At 37.3% G+C, this 22,664-nt stretch overlaps 1 protein-coding gene across 1 annotated transcript in view; it reads left to right on the top strand.

Annotated features, from left to right (window-relative positions):
• The first annotated feature begins 243 nt into the window (after nucleotides 1-243).
• The window catches only part of LOC137160226 (bifunctional heparan sulfate N-deacetylase/N-sulfotransferase 4), a 159,427-nt gene continuing 137,006 nt past the window's right edge, over nucleotides 244-22,664 (top strand). The window contains exons 1-3 of the mRNA XM_067558683.1: nucleotides 244-572; nucleotides 17,377-17,483; nucleotides 20,405-21,646. Coding sequence (XP_067414784.1) covers nucleotides 20,666-21,646 — 981 coding nt within the window. The 5' untranslated portion in view covers nucleotides 244-572; nucleotides 17,377-17,483; nucleotides 20,405-20,665. The remainder of the gene's footprint in view (nucleotides 573-17,376; nucleotides 17,484-20,404; nucleotides 21,647-22,664) is intronic.

Below are 22,664 nucleotides of genomic sequence, written 5' to 3'. Positions count from 1 at the left end.
CAGCTTCTAGTCCTTGAAAGTCTTGTGGTTGATTAGCTGAAGGAATTGTTGTTTCTGCCAATCATAATCGTGTAAAGCCGCCTTTATAGTTCTGTAGATATGAGAGAAAGGGAAAGAGAGACCGACTACAGATAAACAAGAGGCACAGCAGCAGCAGCAGCAGCAGAGGCAGCAGCAGTAGTAGTAGCAGGAGCAGCTGGTATTCAGGTGATTAAATAGTTCTCATTGCCTTTTTGCTGTTCTCTGACTGCTCCCTGGTGTAATTCCCATGTCCAAGAAGGAAGCTGAATTTTAACGGTGTGCTGAACAGAGGTTTGAATCATTCCAGCTGGCTGCTTGTTTTGAAAAGGACAGTATGTATATAAATAAAATGTGACTCTACTGGAAGAGTTCAGTTACTAGGGGCTGGAGCAAAGAGGCGTCTTCCTAGGATACTGTTCACACTGCTGGTATGAACTGAAAACTCTCTGTAGTTTACCTGAGCCAAGTGAAGAAATGTGAATAGTGGATGTTTCTTTCCCACACAGTAGACAAACTCACGTGAAAAGAAAAAATAAGAAATTCTTCTTTAGGTAAGTTATTGTTCAGGTTTGTGCACATATTGGTTCATGAAACTATATCTGTGTCAAATTAATATATTATATACATAAAGTATCTATAATTATGTACATATGTACCACATGTATATAGATATATTCACAGGTAGTATGTACAATGTATGCATAGGAGAAATTAGATATACAGCAAACATTTTTAAATAAACAGTCTTTATCTAGAATTGAAGGAATTAATGTTTTTTCATTAAAGTTTCTGATGTTATCTCTCCCATGCATGTACGTGCCAGTAATATGCATGGATAAGTGTTTGCTGAATCAAGAATAGATGCCCACTGAATGCCTGAAGATATGGAACTTGGAATGCTGGATTAGTTACCAGGACATTAGAATGAAAAAAAAAAAAAATTGACAGTCTTCTTGAAGCTGTTCTGCATACTTCGCTTGTATCTTGTAGTACACAATATACAAAGCTCAGCAAAACAACCAACCAAAAATTGCAGTATAAAGGTTTTCCCAAAGATATACCAGAAGTGTGCTATTTTAAGTACTTTTTAGGGTAACTAATCCAGTAGAAAGCCAAGATCTGCAGCTTTGTTCTATTGCAGTAGTTTGGTATCCAAATAATATCTGTCTACAACATTTAATACAGCATGGTCAGTCACTATTTGAAAGTTTTAATAAGGAAGAAAAACCACCAAAGATATTTCAGGAATAAATGCCTAGTGCTACAGTGTTAGACCATGAAGAGAACAGCACAGCATCTTTATCTTTCAGTCGACACAGCAGCTCCAAGTCATTGCTGCTGTAAATAAGCACCCAAAGGAGAAGTGTTCATAGAAGTGAACAAGTTGCTTCTTACAAGCACTATAAATCAATGTAACTAAATAAGAGTCACAATCATTTATAAGATTTATTTTTCATTATCTTTATTTAAATTTAGTAGCTTACAAATGTAGGGTCCAATTTTGCAACACTTAGTCTCATTGATGGGCATGCTCACACAGTAAGGTTCTAATCAAAGTGTATTTGCAGAGTAAACAGTACTCATTGTGAATAAGTATGGCAGAATCCGGCCTTGAATGTACAATGAGCTATTTTCCTTTTTTTTTAAATAAAACATAGCGAGTAATTTCAAGTCAGATTCTAAAACCCTTTTCTGCAATGAAACTACTCATAATGTATAATGTTACTCACTGTTAGGAAGGATATCAGAATTTGGCCCTTTGCAAAGTTTAAATGATTGGTAATGTTACCATGTGCTCTCTCATCTGCCTTTGCATCTGCACTTTCTAACTTACTTCCTCAAATCCTGCTCTAAAGACAGCTCATTATAGAAAAGAAAGGCCAAAACCTTGCCAACTCTCACTTCACTCCACGGAGGTTTTTGGTTTACAAATTTCTTTTGAACCTCATTAGTGAAACAATCTAATCTGCTTGATTCGATTAATTTTTTTTAGTCTAGGCAGAAGCTTTAAAGATTATATATTGATATTTTGTGCCACATTTTTAGTTTTAGTGCCATTTTTTGATTTGTGACAAATTCCTAATGTGTGATAGTCTTCAGAAAGCAAATCAGTCACATTTCAATGCCAAATTGCACTAACCTGGTCATTTTCTGTAAAGCTATAGAGTAACTCTTCTTTATATGGCTAATTTGATTGGAATAAAACAAAGCCCAAGAATTAGATTTAAATATAGATAGGAATGGTTGAGTCACAAACCACTTGCATATAATTAACTCCAATTTATATCCAAATTAAATGCTAACACACACTACAAACTGCCAACTCCTCTTAAGATTTAATGGATCTCTAGACATTCTGATACCTGTTGTATTGTTCCATGTAACGGCATGGAACATACTTAGCTAATTTGATGGTATTTTGGGAATCATGTAATAATGAGCTGCGCTGGAGTTTAGATATCATTCAGAATGAGTAAAAGATAAAATATGCTAATATTGAAGACCATTTCTTGCAAGTCTTATATTAGAGGAATCATCATTTCAGTAATATAATGAGTTCCATTATAAAGAAATCATGGACGCAGGTTGCAAGCCCATGGTAATAAAGTTCCAAGAAAAGGCTGATTGGAGTTACTAGCAAACACTGTCCATCAATTTTAAGTTAGATGAAATAAAAATATGATTTGAAGAACGTATAGTCTTGTGCTATCAAAATTGTTTTCTTGTTTATTTTATTTTCATTATTTTGTTTCTCTACAAACACTAAAAGAAAAGTGTAGTAGTAATTTCTTAGCCATAAATATGAGATAAAATACAATTCAGAATCTCTTCAGTTTAACAAGAGGATGATTTTCATTCCATCTACTTCTTCTTTATGCATGTAATTGTGAGGTCTCCCCTTGCAGTGTATATGCTGCATTCTCCCTCCTCATTCTTTTCTAACTTTTGAAAAGAGAGTTCCATGTCTTAGACACACTCTGTTTGCTTTCTGAATGTGTCAAATGAATCTTCTGAACAAAATATCAGCAATTTCATTTCAGCATTTCAAGTATCATTGTGGACAGGTTAAAGAAAGGGTTAATTCAGAAATTCTGCCCAAAGCTAAAGTTTTTTTGTAGTCTCTGGGCCCATTTGAGGGACTAGATATTGAATTAAATGGGAGTTTAGGGGTTTCAGTACCTTGCAGGATCAGTCACTCTTTTTTTAACTCAGTTTGCAAGTATTTAAGAGCACTCAAAAGTGCCCAGTTTTTAACAGAATTTGACGGATTTCTTATTCCCAAATCAGGGAGGAAATTGTGGCACGTCAGATAATAAAGCCATATTAATGACTGGCTAGGAGACAGAATTGAGAGGCTGTGCTACAGGAAAGGATGATGTTTTCTATGATGGAATTCATTTAGAATATTAAGTAAAAGTATCCTATCTTCTCTGAGATGTCTATAATGTCTGAAGAATTCTTATATCATAGTGGCAAACCTTGTTTTTCTACTAATGAGGTGTTAAAGTTTTAATATCACTTTAATCATTTTTAATAAAAATGTCTCCTTTTAAACAGTGAAAGCCAGCCAGGCAAATGCTACTCATAAAAAGGAAGAGTAAAGTTGTTCGGGTTTTTTGTTGTTTGTTGTTTTTAATATCAGAGCAGTAGTTGACCTATTAAAAATAGGCTGGTTGAAGAAAATGAAAATCATACATGTCAAACCAAACCATTGCTACCACTACTCTAGGTAATAATCATAAATAAATGTATGCCAGATTCCTCTCAAATTAACAATTGCTAAAGGAAATGACTACTAAGATTGTGTTTTAATATTACTATGCTACCAATGCTAATAGCACAACTCTGTAGAGTACATGTCACTACTTGACCAAACAAGCAAACATGCTGGAACTAAAAGTAAGGTATTGTGATTGGTGCTTTGTTTGGACGTTGGCAAGGAAAGAGTTAAATCCTTTCCCCTCCCCTTGGCTAGAGGAAGGAGCAGAGGTGCCTTCCTCAAGTGCAAGGATTTTCAGAGCCAGCTGAGGGGAATGAATTAACTCACCCCAGCCACTATCAGAATGAAGCACAGTAGGGAGCCAGGAGCCAAGTTTGACAGCGGGAGTCAGGGAGGATAGGTTTATTTTCGGAAATAGGGTTAGAGATGAGAGGGGAATCTGGGGAGATGCCTTTTCCTTTTTGGACCTCGGCTGAAGTGAGCCTCACTGCGTAGCTTTGCACTTAAACTTGACTGAGGGGCGCCCTGCTGAATGTGTTTTGCCTTTAATTGGCCAAGACATTCTTTACATTTGCTTCACAGTGTCACCATGAAGTGCACCACAGAGGTGTTTTATATCCACCACTGCATGCAGGTGCCTTTCCCGCTCTGGCCCTAGCATGGGATAAAAAGAAGAGTTTCTCTGTGTGATTTAATTGTTCTGAATATCTAAGAATGCTCCAGGCATCAGAAAAAATGGCTTTTATTCTCACTCTTCCTAAGTCATCTTTTGCTATATTTAGCAAACATATCTCGCTCCCTCCCTCTTTCTCTCTCTCTCTCTCTGCTTTTGCTCGGCTGGTTGTAAATACAGGTGCCCCGGTGGCTACAACACCATTGCAAGGAAACGCAATCAGCAATCTGAAACCTGAGTACGTACATTGGCTGATGTTTTTCCTGAACCACAGTATAATAATCTTCCTTGTACACAATTACATGTGCTTTTGCACACACAATATGATCACTGTCATGGGTGGTGCAAGTATGGACATTTGTTTAAGAGTTAATTTAGGACTCAGTTATATGAGCTGGGCAAGAGCTTAGGGACCACAATATCAGTACATACGATGTGAGGAATAGCTAAGCTGGCATCTTGTCATTACACTCAGGAGTGTGCTGAAAGATATACATCTATCTAAAACTGTGCTGATGGACCCATGGTGCTGCTATCTGTGACTCTGGAATTATGGTTTACCAGTGTGTGGCTGTTCCTTAACCTGGTATACACATATCATGCCATTGGGAACACACACTAGTCATAAATATAACATGTACCCTAATAGCAGCATGTACTCTAGCCATGTGTTGACCTCTGTTGTGCCAGACTTTTGCTGTAAGGGTTGGTTTTAACTCTTAATATATAAAAATAAAAGTCCTGTTAAATAGTTAAAATCTGGCTAGCCTGAGAGACGTTTCACTTGGAAATTGTCTGCCATAGCATAGTTGTGCCATCATCCATGATTCAATGCCTCAATTCAATGCCTTCCTCCCCTTTTCCATTGAAGCCATGTTTCTTGACAGTGACATACCAGACTGTGCAAATATATGTGCATATACATCACTGGCATTTTTGTAGTGAAAAAGACATTATATAAAATGATAAATACTAATGTTATATCACATTTCCAGAAGGTCAGACTGTCTAACCCTGCCTTGAGTTTCTGTTGGAATCCATATATAGTCCCAACTTTCCTCCATTCTAAGGTATGGCTTTAGTGGTAATTGAAATCGAAACAAAACAAAACAAAAAAACCCTCAGCATAAGCTTCCCTCCACACACACACATTTGACCATTTTTAGGTTCACAGGACCTCCTCTATGTCTTATTATATGCTCTTAGGAACTATAATCAAGGGTCAGGATCCCATTGTGTTAAGCATTTGTATAGACAAATGACAAAGAAGACAGTCCTTGACTCAAAAAAGTTTCTGTCCAATCCCTTAGTTTCACCTGCCCCGGAGAGACTCTCAAAACCTTTTCTATCATGATTAAAACTAAAGGAATTCACATGGCACCATGAGTAGACAGTAATTATTCTGCATATTCACTCAGGATTGTAACTATATCTGTGTCAGAATCCTGACAAGGGCAGTTGGGACCAAGAGTCATACGCAGGGTCATACGTAAGACTGAGAGGAGCAGAGAAGTTCGTTGTCAAGCTCCAGACTGCAATCAGTACCAACTATCAGAGTCAGGTTTCAGGTCCAGGTCAGGAGGTGAGATCTAAATCAAGGCGCGGTCAAAGCCAGGTTCAAGAAAAGGGAGCAGGAATGGTTATAGCAGCTGGAGATCTGTTCTGTTGCCTAAAACACTTCCTAGAACATCCCTTGAAGTTCTATAGGACGGGGAGCCAATCAGAGTCATGAGGTTGCTGCCTGTCAGACCTTTGAGGGGGGACTTCCCATGGTCTGTGTTCACAGTGGGTCATGGCTAGTGGAGCACACACTTGTTATATCTGCCAGTGTGGATCTGAGACCTGATGGGCCTTGCAAGCTGCTCAAAAATGGTTTATTTTTGTTCTTTTTTTTTTTTTTACTGCAGAAAGTTTTGACTTTTTGCCCAAAAAAATTGAAAACTGAAGTATTTTGGTCTAAAACAGAAATATTTTGGGAGAAGTAGTGCTTCATGAGTGCTTCATGCTCCCATTCTCCTCTCTATAAAATAGGGATAATGATACTGGTCTCATGTGTAAAGTGCTTTGAGATCTTCTGATGAAAAAGTGCCACATAAGAGCTAGATATAATTATTAGTGTAGGCTGGACTCCTTGGTCAAATTTCATCTTGAATGATACACTATGGTCTGACCTCTTAGTGAGGGAAGATAGTTCATCATGGGAGTCTCACAGCTTCAGTGCATCATGAGAGATTAAGGGCAAGTCTACACTGGGTGGTTCCATTGGTGCCACAGCCATCGAAGCAGCAGCATCAGTTGAGAGGGTCTGCTGAAGACCTGCTCAATTGATTGCTGAGCACTTCTCCTATTGACTCCGGTCCTCCACTGGAATGAAAAGCATAAGCTATGTCAACTGAAGAGCGTCTCCTGCCGACATACTGTAGTGAAGATAGCATGGCTACTTGATGCAAGTATGTCACTGTCAGTTACATTACTTACATACCTTGCATCCACAGAGCCACACAGTATAGACCAGGCCTATGTCCAGCTTGGCAGCCTAGCCCATAAAGGAGAATGGGGTCATGAGGCAAATGAACTATAATTCCCATGAGACACTCAAGCATTAGGTTCAAATTGAAATATTTTGGACTTTCGTCAAAAATTTAGGTTTTTAACCAAAACCTTGTGGAGTTCAGATTTTCTATGAAAAATCACTATTTTCCAAAGAAAGCAAACACTTATGCAAAAAAAAAAAAAAAAACTGTTTAGTAGAAAACCCAGTTTTACAAAGAGTTTTGATGAAAATTTTTCAACCAACTCTAGTTGTATTCTTTGAATTTGCTGTGTCTCAGCAAAGCCTTACATTTCTTGTTACTGAAGTGGGCCAGTATAAATGAAGCATACCTGTAGTGGGCTAGTGGGATCCTAAACAGATCCTCATCCAGCTGAAAAGGTTCTTTTCCTTGTTAAGAAACTTCTGTACTCTACAATACATGCATTGTTTTGTTTTGTTTTTTTCTTCAAGGGTCAAATTTAACCAGAATATCCCTGGAACTTTTCATATTTCCATCAGAAATCTCAAAAGAGATCTTCCATTTGATGTACTGAGTGCAGTCCCACTCCTACAGAAACCCAATTTAACTGTAGCAGAAATAAATACATAGAAACTGAACTGAACAAATAATAATAGTAAAAAAAAAACCACATACCATATGTGCCATTTAACTGCACATGTAAAAATATGCATTCTGAGCATTGCTTAGTTGAAATAGACTATTTTGTCATAACAATTTTCACTTCTCAAGCACATTTCAGCCAAGGTATTTTAAAAGTGCAAATTATCTCAATGGGCTTTAGATAAATGTCCTTATCTCCATTTTACAGATGGAAAAACTGAGGCACTGAACAATTAAGTGATTTGTCCAAGAACACACAGGGAGCAAGTTACAGAGCTGGGAACAGAACCCAAAGTTCCTAAATTCTTGTACTCTAACTGCTAGATATCTTTTTTTCAATTATGCAAAGCATAGTCATGCAAAAGTTATAAGATGACAAATCTAAGTTGCATTACCATATTGCATAAAACTTTCTTAGACAATCATGTCAACCTCAAGTCTACGTGGCAATGTTTGCAATTATTAATATAGTAAAGTGACATATAGTCTCTTGGGTATTGTAATATTTTTAGTACACTATGAAGTTTTACATTCTCACTGCCCAGATTATTTTTACAGAATTTGGTGGCAGTATAAAAGGTAGTAGTAAATTATCATCAACCCAAAATAAATTATTCAAGAATCCAGGGAAAAGTTATGTAGAAAAGTATAATATTACCTTAAATTCATGCCCTAAAAAGATCATGCAAATAATATTAATGGTCTTATAAAAGCCATTATATTTTGAGCAAGAGAAATTCTTGCTGATTCTCTCACAGTGTAAACCAGAAGTCAGGAGAGTTACATGGATGAAAAATTGATGTGAGAGGATGATCAGGTTCCCTGTCTTTACACTGAGCCTACTTTGCATGAGATATGTAACATAGTCACTGTTACAATACTTCAGTGAGACAGGATGGGCTAGATCCTTGGGCCCTTTTAAGTTCGCTCTGCACTGTTGCTTAAAAGTAGCTTTAGGGCAACTCCCTGAGATTTCCCTTAGCCTGCTCTCTATGAGCACTTCTTGCCCCACCAAAACCTAGCATATAGTGTGCTTCAGGTGGAGGAGAAGATGAGAGGACACAATGTGTTCTAGTGAAACTGACCAACAGATTGTCCAGTTGGAAGCATCCCTGAGACTGCTTTAACTTGTCTGGAGTCTTGTTCAACCCCTTGCAGATTCCAGAACTGAGGGGGCAGAAAAGTGGTGGAAAGCTACCTAGGTGAACCATCTTCAGAACACTCTGGGATCTAACCTGAGAAACTCAGAAAGCATTTGCCTCTAAATTTCCCTTTTCCCTCTAAATTTCCCTGTACATTTCTTGAGGGAATATCTTATTCTAAGGATTTGTAGTAGTATACAGAACCTTTCCTATCTTGGTTTAAATCATCCTAGTCAGTAGTGGTGATAGGTCATTACTATGTGACAGTGGTTCAGTAGGCTAAGCCTCAGTCTAATAGTTCATACAGGGAATGTAGTCACATGGAACCTTCTTCACAACAGGTAACTGTGACAGGATGTATATACCCCAGACCAAGTTATACATTGAAATATATGGTCATGGATATACAGCAGAGGTGCCTCAGACGTCTTCCATGATGGAAAATAGCGTTAGGTAGAGCTCACTACGCAACAGGGAAACAAAAGCCTGAGGAACCACTAAGGAGTGGATAAAAGAAGAAAGTGGGGATTGAGCAGGTGGTTTTCCTACTATTATGAAGATAAAACTGAACCTTCTTGAAAGTGTTCAAAGAGGACACATGACTGTGTTCCTTGGAGCACAAAATTTGAGGACTTCAGCAACTCAGTCAGAGATTAGGGGTCTACTACAGAATTGGATGGGTGAGGTTTTGTGGCCTGCAACATGCAGGAGGTCAGACTACATGATCATAAAGGTCCCTTCTGCCCTTAAAGTCTCAGTCTATAAGCCAAAGAACAAGCTTTAGTTATTTGCTACCCCGATGGAGAAAAAAGGTATCTACTCTCGTGTCACAGATCTTTAGCAGGAAAAAACAGTGGTCCTTGCAATAACTATCAAGCAAATCTGCCAAATTTCAATAAAATACCACAACAAATATTGGAGGTCTGTAGTTATTTAGAGGCTAATGGAACCATGAGTAATATTTGTATGTTCCTATTCTTCTTGTTAAATTTTTAGCTTATAGTATCATACTCTTTATGTTATCAGGTGTATACCATAATATATACAACATATATGGATGAGTTAAAGTTGCAACTTGAACCTCAACGTTTGCATTAGCTGACTTTTGGGATTCTTAACAAGGCAATCATAATGTTATATTAGTGCAGGTCACTTGATCAAATTAAAAAAGGTAAACATGCTATAGAAAGTTGATCGTTTACTTGGCAGAATTACAACATTAGTAGACAAAGGTAACACAATAGATGTAATATCTGGACTTTAGTAAAGCATTTGATACAATGGCTCACCAAATCTTACTTGAAAAATTAAATTCAATCAAATTAACTTCCATTATAGAATTGAAACACCAACTGAAAAGTGGCTGAAGAGCCATTATCAAAGTGTGATGATTAAAAATGTCATATCAGGTTAGGGGGATTGTCTTGTGGTTTGCTCCATGCAATAGCATTAAACCCAGTTTCATTCAACAACATCACTGATGATGAGTAGAGAAGTGATAACACCACGTTAATTAAATTCGCAGATTTTTTAAACACCAGTGAGGCCAGACAAGTAACACATTGGGCCTGATCCTGAAGTCACACAAGATTGGGAGTCATAAGAACAGGGTTCTAGTTCAGGTTCTACTACAGCTTTCTTGTGTGACCTGGAGCAAGTCACTGAGGACTAGTCACAAAGGGATTTAGGCACCTAACTTCCTCTTTAGGTGCCTAAATCCAAATTTAGATGCTAGTGACATTCACAAAACTAGTGAGAATGTAGGTTAAAACATTTGTCTGCCTAACACAGGGGTTGTGGAGACAAATCGATTGATGTTTGTAAAGCACTCGGAGGCCATCAGAAAGAAAATATTACATAGGTGGAAAGTATTAATTATTATTATTATTACTCAAGAAAAGATTGCAGGCTTTGGCTCAAAAGGAATTAGATTATTTTGGCCAAGGAGTCCAATCCTGAAGAGAGTGTGCCTGATGATGATCTTAAGATGTGATGCCTATTAAAATCAATAGAAGTTTTGTTTGAGTAAGAACTGAATAACACATGAGAAAGGTCTTCCAGTTATGACCTCTTGTGACGCTAGACTGCAGAGGCATCCCATCATAGACCAGGGAAGTGATATTGCCTTTCTATATTTGGTCACACTGAAACCACACTTAGATTACGACTCTCACTTCTAGGCACCTGAATTCCTGAAAGAAATTTACAAATTGGGAGAAATTCAAAGACAATCAACCAAAAAATGAGCTAGAGACAGTGACTTATGAGAAAATCTTATCACTAAGGCCCTTCTCAAACTGCAGGATGATTGTCAAATATTTGCAGCTGAGTTGCGGACAAGACATGGAAAATCATGGAAAAGTAATAATGGACCTTTATTAATTGCAGTAGTTTGGAAAAGCCACAGAAGACCTATTTGTTTAAGAAAAATTTGCTGGAACAATATAAACCCTCAAGTATATGTCATGCCTGCAATTTTTTTGATAACCAGACATTTTGCTGCAGTCATTAATGTATGAGGCTGACAGTGGGAGCCGCATCATTAGCAGGGCTGACAGCCCGAACCACAGCTTCTATCAGCTCGGATAAATGGGGTTCTACTGTATTAATGGGGAGAACAGTGTGTGTTGAAAACCTCAAAATGTATGCAATATTGTGGACTGTGCAAAGTAGGCTAATTAAAATCAAAATTGCAATGGATGCCTAATATTGTGGGATTCATAATTTCCGCAATATCTCAAATTAAGTAGGGCCTTACTTATAACTAAATGTGTCTCCGCTTGGCCAAAAACAATCAAGGGGAAAAGACTATGATCATCATGAATAATTACTGGACATATATAAACACCAAAGAGAGGAATTTTTAGGGTGATCCAAAGGACTAGTTGTGGGGTCAAAGTAAGTAAAGAAACATCAGGACACCTTTCCTAACACTGAGGTCTATTCAAACAGTAAAATAATCTTCCAAAAGGCGATAAAAGCCCCAGCACCTGAGTTATTTTAAACTAGACTGGAGAAGTGGAGTAGGGAACAATCCTGCGTGAGGAGATTGACTGGAAGAATTTTATTTCTTACCTTACTAGTAAATATTTGTAAAAGTCTCCCATTGATAGATGAGGAATTTCTATGCACGTTAGTGCTTATTATAGTTACCTGTTTAAATGCATCAAGAGGGGGAAAGAAAAGTCCCCATAGCAAGTCAGCAATTGTAGATCCCATCTGAATTAATAAAGAGGAATTATATTAACTGACCTGCTGTTATGATAGCATAGCTAGAACATGTGTTCAAGGAGCTGGACTTTGTGATAAGTCAGGTTTGGATATCTGCATGTTTTTGGAAATCATTGAAGAAAAAATAATAAGGATAATTCTTATTAAAATGTTGCTTTTAAGCAAGAGCCCTCTATTTATTCACAGGATAGATAGGGTGTGACAGACTAACAATATCCTGTAATGCTGGCAACAAACCTTATGGAATTATGATAAACTTTATTGAATTAAATGAAACCTTATTGAACTAAGATTAATACCTTTGGGGTACATTGTATTAAAATGCAATTATGTATGTGTTATTGTGGATTTGTATGTATTGCCATAGGAAGGGTAATCAGGAGAACAGCAGCAGTGATTAGGCAAATATACTTAGATTGTAACATCTCCAAAGAAGTTCAAAAGGTGCAAAATATCCAAGTTCAAGTTTGATTCTCCAGGGTCCAACACAAATAAAGGAGTTTTGAATAAACAGTTTACTTTTAAACTGGCTCAGTGCCTCCTTCCTGATCCAGCAAACCAACTGGACTCCTAGTCCACAGAGGGCCCCAATCCTTAGGGTAGGGTTGGAAGGGCTAGACCTACTGAGGTCCATAAAGATGTGGGATTGTTCTGAGCTGAAGCTATAATGAAGCTGTAAGCACAAGGACTCCCACTGGGTGGGAGGCTGAAGGACTGCTCCTGCCAGAATCCAGGTTAGGGTTAGTTCTGATAAGCTTATTAGCAAGTGTATAAGTATTAATAAAATGTTCTTTTATTATTTTTAATATATTTTCTGTAATGCTTTTTACCTTGAGAATAATGCCGACTTGTATAGGAAGCACTGTGTGGTACCTTTTAACTGTAGCAATTGTACCTGTTAACCATCTCTGACAAGAAACCAAGCATGTGACCTTGGGCAACCTGTCTGTGCTGGGAATAACATAGTTGTCAGGGAATTGTGCAGCCTGGAAATACCCTGGTCAGAAGAGAGAGAGAGATGTAGGTCTCTACCCAGAAAGGAAATGGCTTCACTGCTAGAAGCCTGAGAGTGGATGCCTTGTTGGACCACTCAGGGGAAATACAGGTGCAGTTGCCCTGAACTGTGACAGACAGCACAGGCAATGACAAGGCAAGCGTCCCCAAAGTACTCCATCAATATGTTTCAAACCAGACACAAAGGCTCCACCACAAGGGCTGAGTCTGCCAACAGGACCACTACTGGTGATGTTTTCACTGGAACCTGGAATGAGACAAGCTATTAACTTTTGATGAGTCACTTAAAATCCATCAGATGTTGCTAAATTTTGGATACAAATCAGCCAAGGCTAAATTCAAATGAAAGACTCTATATCTCCTAGGCTGTCCAGTCTTCTTTGTCTTTCATGCCATAATTAATTGATGGATTGCTTAATTGATTAAAAAACTATATGCAAAAACATTCTTGGAACATAATTTTTGGCAGTCTCTCTACTGTAAATAATTTTTTCACAAAGCTCTGAGTAAAAACACCTGGGAACTCTAGAGCTACTAAAAACTAATGAGCAGAGTCAAAAGAGTCAAGTGCTCACTGTTTCCAGTAGCTTTTCCAGGCACAGGTACCTGCCACTTTTCATACCGTGAGAATTATATATTGTTTGCTTTGTATCCAGTGATAATTAGCCATGACCCTTGGCAAATTGTCTGCTTTTCTACAAACACGGGAAACTATACATTGACTGTAGAAACCCCTAATCACTAAAAACAATTACTAAAATTAGGTATTTTGAATCATAAGTGAAGTCTGAATTTACTTTAAACATGAGAAAGAATCAAGATACTAGGGCTGATCCACAGGTGGTATAAATTGTCATAGGGAGGTAATTGAGTAAGTTGAGCTTTGACAATTTCTACCTGCTGAGGATCTGCCCTTATAGGCAACACATTTTATATGTAAGATGATAAGCTTGTGATCAGTCCTGAGGGCTGCTATAAAGCTTACCAGCAAAGCAGTGCTCATAAAATATCTAGACAAGTAGTGATGAATGAGCTGCAAAAACATTGGTTTGGATAAGCACCTAAAAGTTCAACTGCACAATGGATCCAGATCTCCAAAGTCTGGAAATTTCTCATTTGTGAGATTTCTGGTACTTCCACTTACAGAAGCTGCAGTATTCCAAGAGTTCAGAGGCTCAAAAAAATAAAAATATACAAAAAAAAATCTAATTAAATGTTTTTAGACTTGGAACTTTTGGTTTAATTATTGGGTTTATGTTCAGGAAGGAATGGGTAAGTGTGTTTCTCTTTTACTCAAACCAGTTCCCTTCTCTTTTGTACTGAACCAATAAACGGTTGTGGTTGACTTGTCCAATTACAGGAATGTAAGTACTTTTAAATAACGGATTGTTGCACAGATAATTAGGAACACTGAACTGGGTTCATATACATTTAGTACTTGCCCTCAAAAGGTAAAATAAACTCTTGAACCAAACTTTTTTTGAGGGTAAAAAAGTTCAATTAACTTCTGTCCTAATTTTTCATATCCTTCTGGGTTCCAACTAGAAATGGAAGATCCAAAATATTATGAGAAAAAGATTTTTCTGAAGTATTTCCAGACCAAAAACCCATAACATCTATAAAGTTGTTATATTCTGCCATGTAAAGATGTTGTGTCAACAAGACATGGACATGTTATTGATTGTGATCCACACTCCCTCCAATACTAGTTTCCTGGTTGGTCTTCTGGCTTCTCCCTTTGTGTTCTCCCACCACAGCCTGATGGTCACACACAACTCACTGGATGAGGACACCTCTATCCTTACCAATTGATTGAGAGAAGAGTAGGATTCCAGAAACTCTTTATCCTTCAACACTTTACCTTTGTGGTTTAAAGGGATTTTTTTTTTCTCTTTGGGGGCATCTTTATGAAATTACCCAAACAGTAATCTTAATAAAAACAAAGAATTTATTAAAAACACAGTGAAAAAGGAATTAAAGTAGAAGAAACAGGTCGTTTAACATCTCTGGATTTATACTTCTCATAAGATAAACTAAATCCAATATTTTCAATTTAGCTAGCAAGAAAAATAAGGAAAGATGAATATTTAAATCTCCTGAAGGCAATCTCCTTCCCTGACCTCTCTGCAGTCTCACTTGCTGTTCACATAACAACAACTCTTCTCTGCTGTCCCCCAGACTTGCTTTCAAGCCCCTGTGTCTGCATCAGCTTGCATGTCCAGATACATCTCCACTGAACCAGTGCAACTGTTCCCACTTTCCAGACCAGTTTTCTCTCATCTTTAGGGCTTGGGGACGAAACACATTCTTTAAGAAATCAACCACTGAGGACATAAAGACCAAGCAGCTTTCATGTTTAACTACCTAATTCAGAGATTGCATTTCACAGACCAGGTTGCCTGGTTGTATCTAGTTTTGTTCTGGCCTCTTGTTAAGCTCCTCCATGCAATTTTTTCTGTGCTAAAAATATTAATTATAAGCAGGTCCCTTCAGCTTCCAACACGTTGACAGAGTGTGCTATTATTATATTTGCTTACTGACACAAAGCCAGCAGGTGTTCATTTATGAAAGGCTATTTCTCTTCACCACTTACCAACAATATTACAATATTTCAGTTGCTGAGTGCTAACCTCCCAGTCAATCATCTTCTATAGCCTTACATTTTAGTCATCTATAGAACTTATTTTCAGAGGGTGATGAAGTCCGAAGATTTTAAAACTTTTCTTGTTTTCTAATGTTCCTGTAATGACAAAAGTTACTTTTTTAAAGTTTGTAAGTAGAAATGGACCTGAACCAAAATTCTGGATTGGAAAAAACCCAAACTTTAATGGGTAGAGAGTTGGAATCTGAATTGAGATACATACCAGTATTTCATCTCCAACCCTATGCAAAGGGATGAACTAACATCTGACACCCCAACACTCCTGAATTTTGGTAGATTTGAAATCTGGTTCTAAAAGTTTGCAGTTTGGGCAACAAATGAAACAAATTAATTAAAGTTCATTTTCTTGTTAAAAACATTTGCTGGTTTATGTTTTATTCATTGTATATCTTGTTAATGATCCTTTATGTGGCCAGATTTAGCCCTGGTTTAATTGAGTCAACTCCATTGTGGTTAATAGGCTTACATACATTAACCATTGTGGTTAATAGGCCTACACTAGAAATTTTTGTAATATCTCTTAAGGTTGTGATTTTTTGGATGACATTTCTGCACTGCCAAAAGCCCTAGTGTAGATACAGTTATACTGGCTTATTTCATTTGGGGAACTTCTATAGAAGGAACTTCAATAGGAACTTCAAAAAAGAACACTTATGCTGGTATCAGATGCATATATATGATGGGGGTTTGCCAGTATAGCTATAACAGCGAACATGTTTTAGTGTAGACCAGGCCAGAACCTTCACTGGATCTGCATGCTACATGATACCAGTGTGTTTAGTGTTTCTGGGACAAATGAAAAACTATAGTATTCACACCAACTTGTCAATGCAAAATATGCCAGTGTAGAGGTCAGCTCTATAGGTGAAATTCACCGTGCACAGAGAACCGCAGAAGGTCTTTGCATCAATAAAAGATCTAATTATAAGACCTGTTCTGAGTGAATATCGTGGTTTCCTTGAGCAGTGTATCAAAATTTAGATCCTATCCTGCAAGATGGAGCATCAGTGAATTCAGTCAGAGCTGAAGGCCCACAGAACCTCAGAAATTGAACTCTAAAATGAAACTGCATCAGTACTACTAAATTATACTAATTAAATAAAGCCTGATTTAGATATTCCATTTATTTTTAAGTTTTACAGAGCTATAATAAATGTATACAATATAAAGATACTCCCAGAAAAGTTGAAGTGCTGAATGCATATAAAGCTGTTGAACTATAAGGGGGAGAGTTTCAAACACACAAATGGCAGTTCCAGACTCCCAAGTATCCCTTGGAAAATCTCCCACTAATGGCTTAGTATAGTTGATTTACTTTCATAGACTTAATTACTTTGCACTGCTTCATACTGAACAATATTATCAGTTCAAAAGAACAAATCTCACAAAGTGCCCAAACCTAGAATTGAATCATGCTTCAAGTGCCATCCAGATTTAAATGAATACCTTTATTTAATAAAATACATGTATGGCTAATTTAAAAACATTTATCCAGTGTTTATAACAACATCTATATCCAATAGCTGAACAAGATTAGATTAGATTGAGGTACAAATATTTCATTCAGATGGGATTTTAACTTTTGTATTTAGATTATAAACTCTTTGGGGTAAGGACTGTCTTTTTGTTCTGTTTTTGTACTTTGTTTAGCACAATGGGATCCTGGCTAATGACTGGGGTTTCTAAGTGCTACTGCAACACAAAATTATAATGATCAATCTCACCAAATTTATTATTTTGACACTTTATAATTCCAGTACCTGAGGAACCCAACAAGAAAAAAAGCTAAGGGGAAAAAGGAGAAAATGAAGATCCACTATTGCATGCTATTCACCTGTGCTACGGAAGTGGACTAAGAAATTTAGTAAGTATAAAACCTGTTGCAGTATCAGATTTATTAGCACTTAAATTATATTGCTTTTGCACTAAAGTCTAAAATAAGGTGTTTTACCTGCTGGTACAAATTGCTCTGACCTTTTTGGACTCGACTTGATTGCAGATTCATTTGTTTTGTAAGCTGTCCTGGTGGATAACAAGTACTGCCATTCTGTGGCAAAAGCAAGAAAATATTGCCCTCTAGTGTTGAAAGAAAATACATGATGTGAAATCTAAGTATTTTTTCATTTCAAAATCTCTCCAAAACCAAAAGTTGTAGATATTAGTTATTTTATTTTATGGTCTGTGTACACCCAAAATGATGCTGTAATTCTTCGGAAAGATTATAGTGATTTGATAAACCCCAAGAGCCAGACTTGAAGCATTTGTCAATGTCACCAAAGTCCAAAAACTGAAGTATAGTCTCATAGAAAGAGTTTCCAATGATCAGACTTTATCTTTTTATTTTAAAAAAAATGGAATCTTTTAAGATATAAAGCACCTCAAACCTCAAAACCAGGCAAGCAACAAAGAGGCATGTATTACCCTTATAATTATCTTGATTATTATCTTATTTATTTTTAGTAGCATTTATTTTATGTTGTTTGTTATCAGATACTATCAATGTACTGTTATTTACATGTATATGTTTACATTCAAAAACTCTGGACAAAAAGTAAATCGGAATATCTTTCTTGCTGCTGTTTGTTAGTGGCTCTGTGACACAAAGTTGAATCAATGATTGCTTTGCTGCCGGAGCACTATGACAAAGCATGAAAGAGTATGAAGTCTGCAGCAGCAATCCTTTGACTCAAGGATATGCTTTAGAGAAAAATCATACACTGGCAAAGGAATGGTCATCATGATCTTCCTTATAGGTGGTTTCTATCTCTAAATTCTGTGGGTCAGATTCTGATGCCCGTAATCATGCTAAGTATATCTTATGAACAAGCAGAGCTTTTTTATTCAGAATCTATCCCCATGTCTCTGTTTCTCTCTTTTACTTCAGCCTTTCCCCTGAATTTTGACATCAGAAAAGTAGTATAACAATTGGACTGCAGAAGAGGTCTGATATCTGATACCAGTAAGGTAGCAGAAGAAAAATGTTTAAAGAAAAATTAATACTCTTCCTTTATATAATTTATATTTTCTATAACTAATCAGAAAAGGCCCTTTCTGATGGCACACCAATATTAGATAAATATACCATTACAGATTTCCCATATATTATATTTATATTTCCTCCAGCTTAGATTTAAGTCTTCCAGAAATTCCAAATATTTAGGTCCCCATGTTTATTCTACAGTCTAGTTTGATGAATGAAGATCTGTCATCAGGCGTTTTCTTTAAAAAGAATGTTAGTTCTTTGCACTTTAAAATAATCTACTGTTTACAACCTTACATTGTTCCAGTGGGCAAACAGTATAAATAATTCAGAAAGAGAAGATGCTTATTTGTCCTTATTTAAGCCCATAAAACAGAATAGTCTGTTTTTTTGTTCTTTTTTCTTCACCTTTCCACTTTTGGAAAATAAACCCCAAAGCCTTCCCACCTTAATTGTGCACTCCTTGACTGACATACTCAAATGTGACAAAACTTCTGGAAAATAAAGGAAATATTTTTATAGTAGACCATCCACAGAGGTGTTTTTCATCTGCTCCTTCAAGCTGCAATAGTCTTCCTGGTGCACGTCTGTATATAAGGTTTCTAAGCTTAAACTGTGTGAAGATTTCCCACAGGAAAGTGGCATAGTAGAGAAGTTTTCAACCTTTTTTTCATTTGCAGACCCCTAAAAAATTAGACATGGAGATGCGGTCCCCTTTGGAAATCTTAGGCATAGTCTGCAGTCCATGGACCACAGGTTGAAAACCACTGGCATAGTATAACAAGATTTTCACTGTAATAGTCATGTGAAGCTTTATTATTAAAAATAAATAATGCTAATGCTGGAGGAATTTTACTAGAATTACTAGTAATTACACAAAGCTGACCAGTGAATCTGGCCCATATGTATCTCTTACCTTGATCTTCTATTTAATAATAGAAAAGAGACAGATTACAGCACTGCATTCATTTTAAGCCCCATAGTTAGATGCTTGTAACTCTTTCAGGAAATTACCTGTTGAGATGAAATGTAGCATTGTGAAGATCAGCCCAAGATTTAATTGTTTAGAAAAGTTCAATAAAATTTAGTTTAGCTGTTTCAAAGTCGTCTAAATGGTAACAATAATTTTTAAATAATTAAAAATGTTTTTGGACACTTGGATAACTCAAAAATAACTTCACATAAGCCTGCAAACTTGGGCTCATGTCTTGCAAATACTTGCACATTTGAGTAGATCCCACTGCTTAAGCCACAAAAATCTATAGAAAAATATGTAAAAATTGAAGACAGAAAGCTTTTTTGTTCTTCTAGCCCATTCCCAGTTAAATGAGAGGATATTTCCATACCTCATACCACACACATTTTCTAATACTTTGTCCTGACTAGTTTCAAATGGCCCAAACACTGGAATTCCACTATCTCCTTTCAGAAGATTATGCTACAATCTAATAAATATGTCAGAGTTTTTCTTTTTCTTAATTTCATCCCATTTCCCCAAGTTATCCCTGCTTCCAATTGCAAGAAATATTTCTAGGAAAGAAGTGACTGAATTTATATTTTATTCAAAGTGCTGAATTTAGATTTTATTTCATGTCATCAGCATTTTAGAAAGTTATCTTGAATAGATATTTTTTTAAAAGTTAACTATACTAAAAAAGCAGCTGGCAGACAGTACTGTACAATCAGTAAATCTCCTCTTCCTCAGATTTCACATATCAGTTACTAGCTTATTTAATTAACACATTTATTTTTAATTGCTTTATGGATTTTGTTTTTACTTACTCTAATTTCACCCTTTGTTGCAGATAATGTTAAGCATCATCTCCACTGATTTTTTGCAACTGCTGCATTCAGAGAAGATCTCTTCCAATTTAGATTTCCAGATACTTTGACTTTGAGCTCTAACAACTTTATAACCTCCCCAGAACCCCTCATAAATGCATTGCAATGGTCACATGAACATTTTGGGCGTGGTACCAGCACAATTTGTTGTCCTCTCCACTATGGCACTTTAAGAGGATAAAGCCAAAAAAGTTTTTTTTTTAAAGTTGAAAGTATTCCAAAAAATGAATCTTATTGTGAAACTTCGTAGAAGTTTCAGAACACTGGTAGTTCTCTTAACCACCTTCTGTTTAGTAAGCATAGTCATTTCCGCCTATTACTTATACACAGGCTACAAGCAGGAGATGACCCTAGTTGAAACCACTGGAGAAGCAGAATGTGAGGACCTTAAACTTTTACCATACAGGTCCATGGAGCTGAAGACTGCTAAGCCAATGGATCCATCTAACACTGACCCTACTGTCCTGCTGTTTGTGGAGAGCCAGTACTCCCAGCTTGGACAAGATATCATAGCCATCCTCGAGTCTAGTCAGTTCCAGTACCATATGGTGATTGCACCTGGAAAAGGTGACATTCCTCCTCTTACAGATAATGGCAAAGGGAAATATATGCTTGTTATATATGAGAATATTTTGAAGTATGTGTCCATGGACTCATGGAATAGAGAGCTTCTGGAAAAATACTGTGTGGAATACAGTGTTAGCATAATTGGTTTTCATAAAGCCAATGAGAACAGCTCACCAAGTACTAAATTAAAAGGATTTCCACTAGACCTTTACAATAATGTAGCCCTCAAAGATTGCTTTGTAAACTCTCAGTCGCCTCTACTGCATATTACCAAAGCACCAAGGGTTGAGAAAGGCCCACTACCTGGGGAAGACTGGACGGTTTTCCTATTTAATCATTCCACCTACCAACCTGTGCTTTTAACTGAATTACAGACTTCCAAATCCTTCCCAGTATCATTGCCTAAGGCTCCACTGTATGCTACAGTGATCCAGGACTTGGGGCTTCATGATGGGATTCAGAGAGTCCTTTTTGGAAACAACTTGACCTTTTGGCTACACAAGTTGATCTTAATAGATGCCATTTCTTTCCTGTCGGGGAAGAAGCTCACATTGTCCTTGGATAGATACATTCTTGTTGACATAGATGACATCTTTGTTGGAAAGGAGGGAACGAGGATGAATGTCCAGGATGTGAAGGTAAGCCAAGAACTGGGGATGCCATCTGAAATAAATGGCTCAAATCATAAATACATTTAGAGCAGTGGTTCCCAACCTGTGGCCCACGGGCCAAAAGTGGCTCCTAGGGGCTTTCAAAGTGGCCTGCGGCTCCCCTCTTGCTGGCTGCAGAAGGGAGCTTCTTCCTAAGGACCCAGGCAGAGCATGTTTCCACAGGGCAAAAAGACCAGTGCAGGCTCCTTGCTGCAGCCAAGGGAATGGGAGATCAGCGTTCCCCTCCCCCTGGCTGTAGCAGACAGCAAAGCTCTCTGCTTGGATCCCCAGGTGCTGGGGTCCCTGCTGGAGCCGGAGGGACAGGAACACTGAGTTCCTGTCCCCCTGGCTGCAGAAGGGAGCCACTGCCTAGAGTCCCAGGTGGAGCACATGGGGCTACAGGACGCGTGCATTTTCCCTGCTGCAGCCAGGGAGACAGGAGATCAGCAAAGAGGCAGCCTTCTCGCTAAATTCCTTCCGTCTGGCTGCATACGGAGGGGCTGTTGGTGGAGACTGATGGCCCTTCAGGGTTGTAAAAATGGTATCTGTGGCCCTCAAGCCATAAAGGTTGGAAACCTCTGATATAACTTCATAAGATATAACTTCACAAGATGTACTGTTGTATTAGAAAAACAAAACAAAATTTGTAAGCAGTTATGAAAAGCTAGTCTCATTCTGATGTCTGAGGCTTAGAGGAACAACTCTCATTAGCATTACTAGCAGTTTCACAATTAAAACTTTTCAAAAAAAGATGAGAACATATCTTTACACCTTACACTTGTACATCAGTAGTTATTGTCATGTACTGTTTATTTCCCTTCATCCAGAATGTTCACTGGCTGAATTTGGGTGTTTTGCATTTGGTTTTTGGGGTTTTTGTTTTTTTAATCTAACTCTCAAAGTTTCCAATGCAAAGGCATATCACTTGGGATGTCTGTCCTGTGGAATTCTCACAAAACGGGCTAGAAGAATCTTACAAATATCTTTGGGAATAAAAAATGATGAA

The sequence above is a fragment of the Emydura macquarii genome, unplaced genomic scaffold (genome assembly GCF_026122565.2).
Source record: "Emydura macquarii macquarii isolate MOO-44397 ecotype Brisbane River unplaced genomic scaffold, CSIRO-AGI_Emac_v2 contig_2171, whole genome shotgun sequence".
Lineage (NCBI taxonomy): Eukaryota > Metazoa > Chordata > Testudines > Chelidae > Emydura > Emydura macquarii.
The sequence above is the reverse complement of the archived record's forward strand: the minus strand, read 5'-3'. Positions and strand labels throughout refer to the sequence as shown.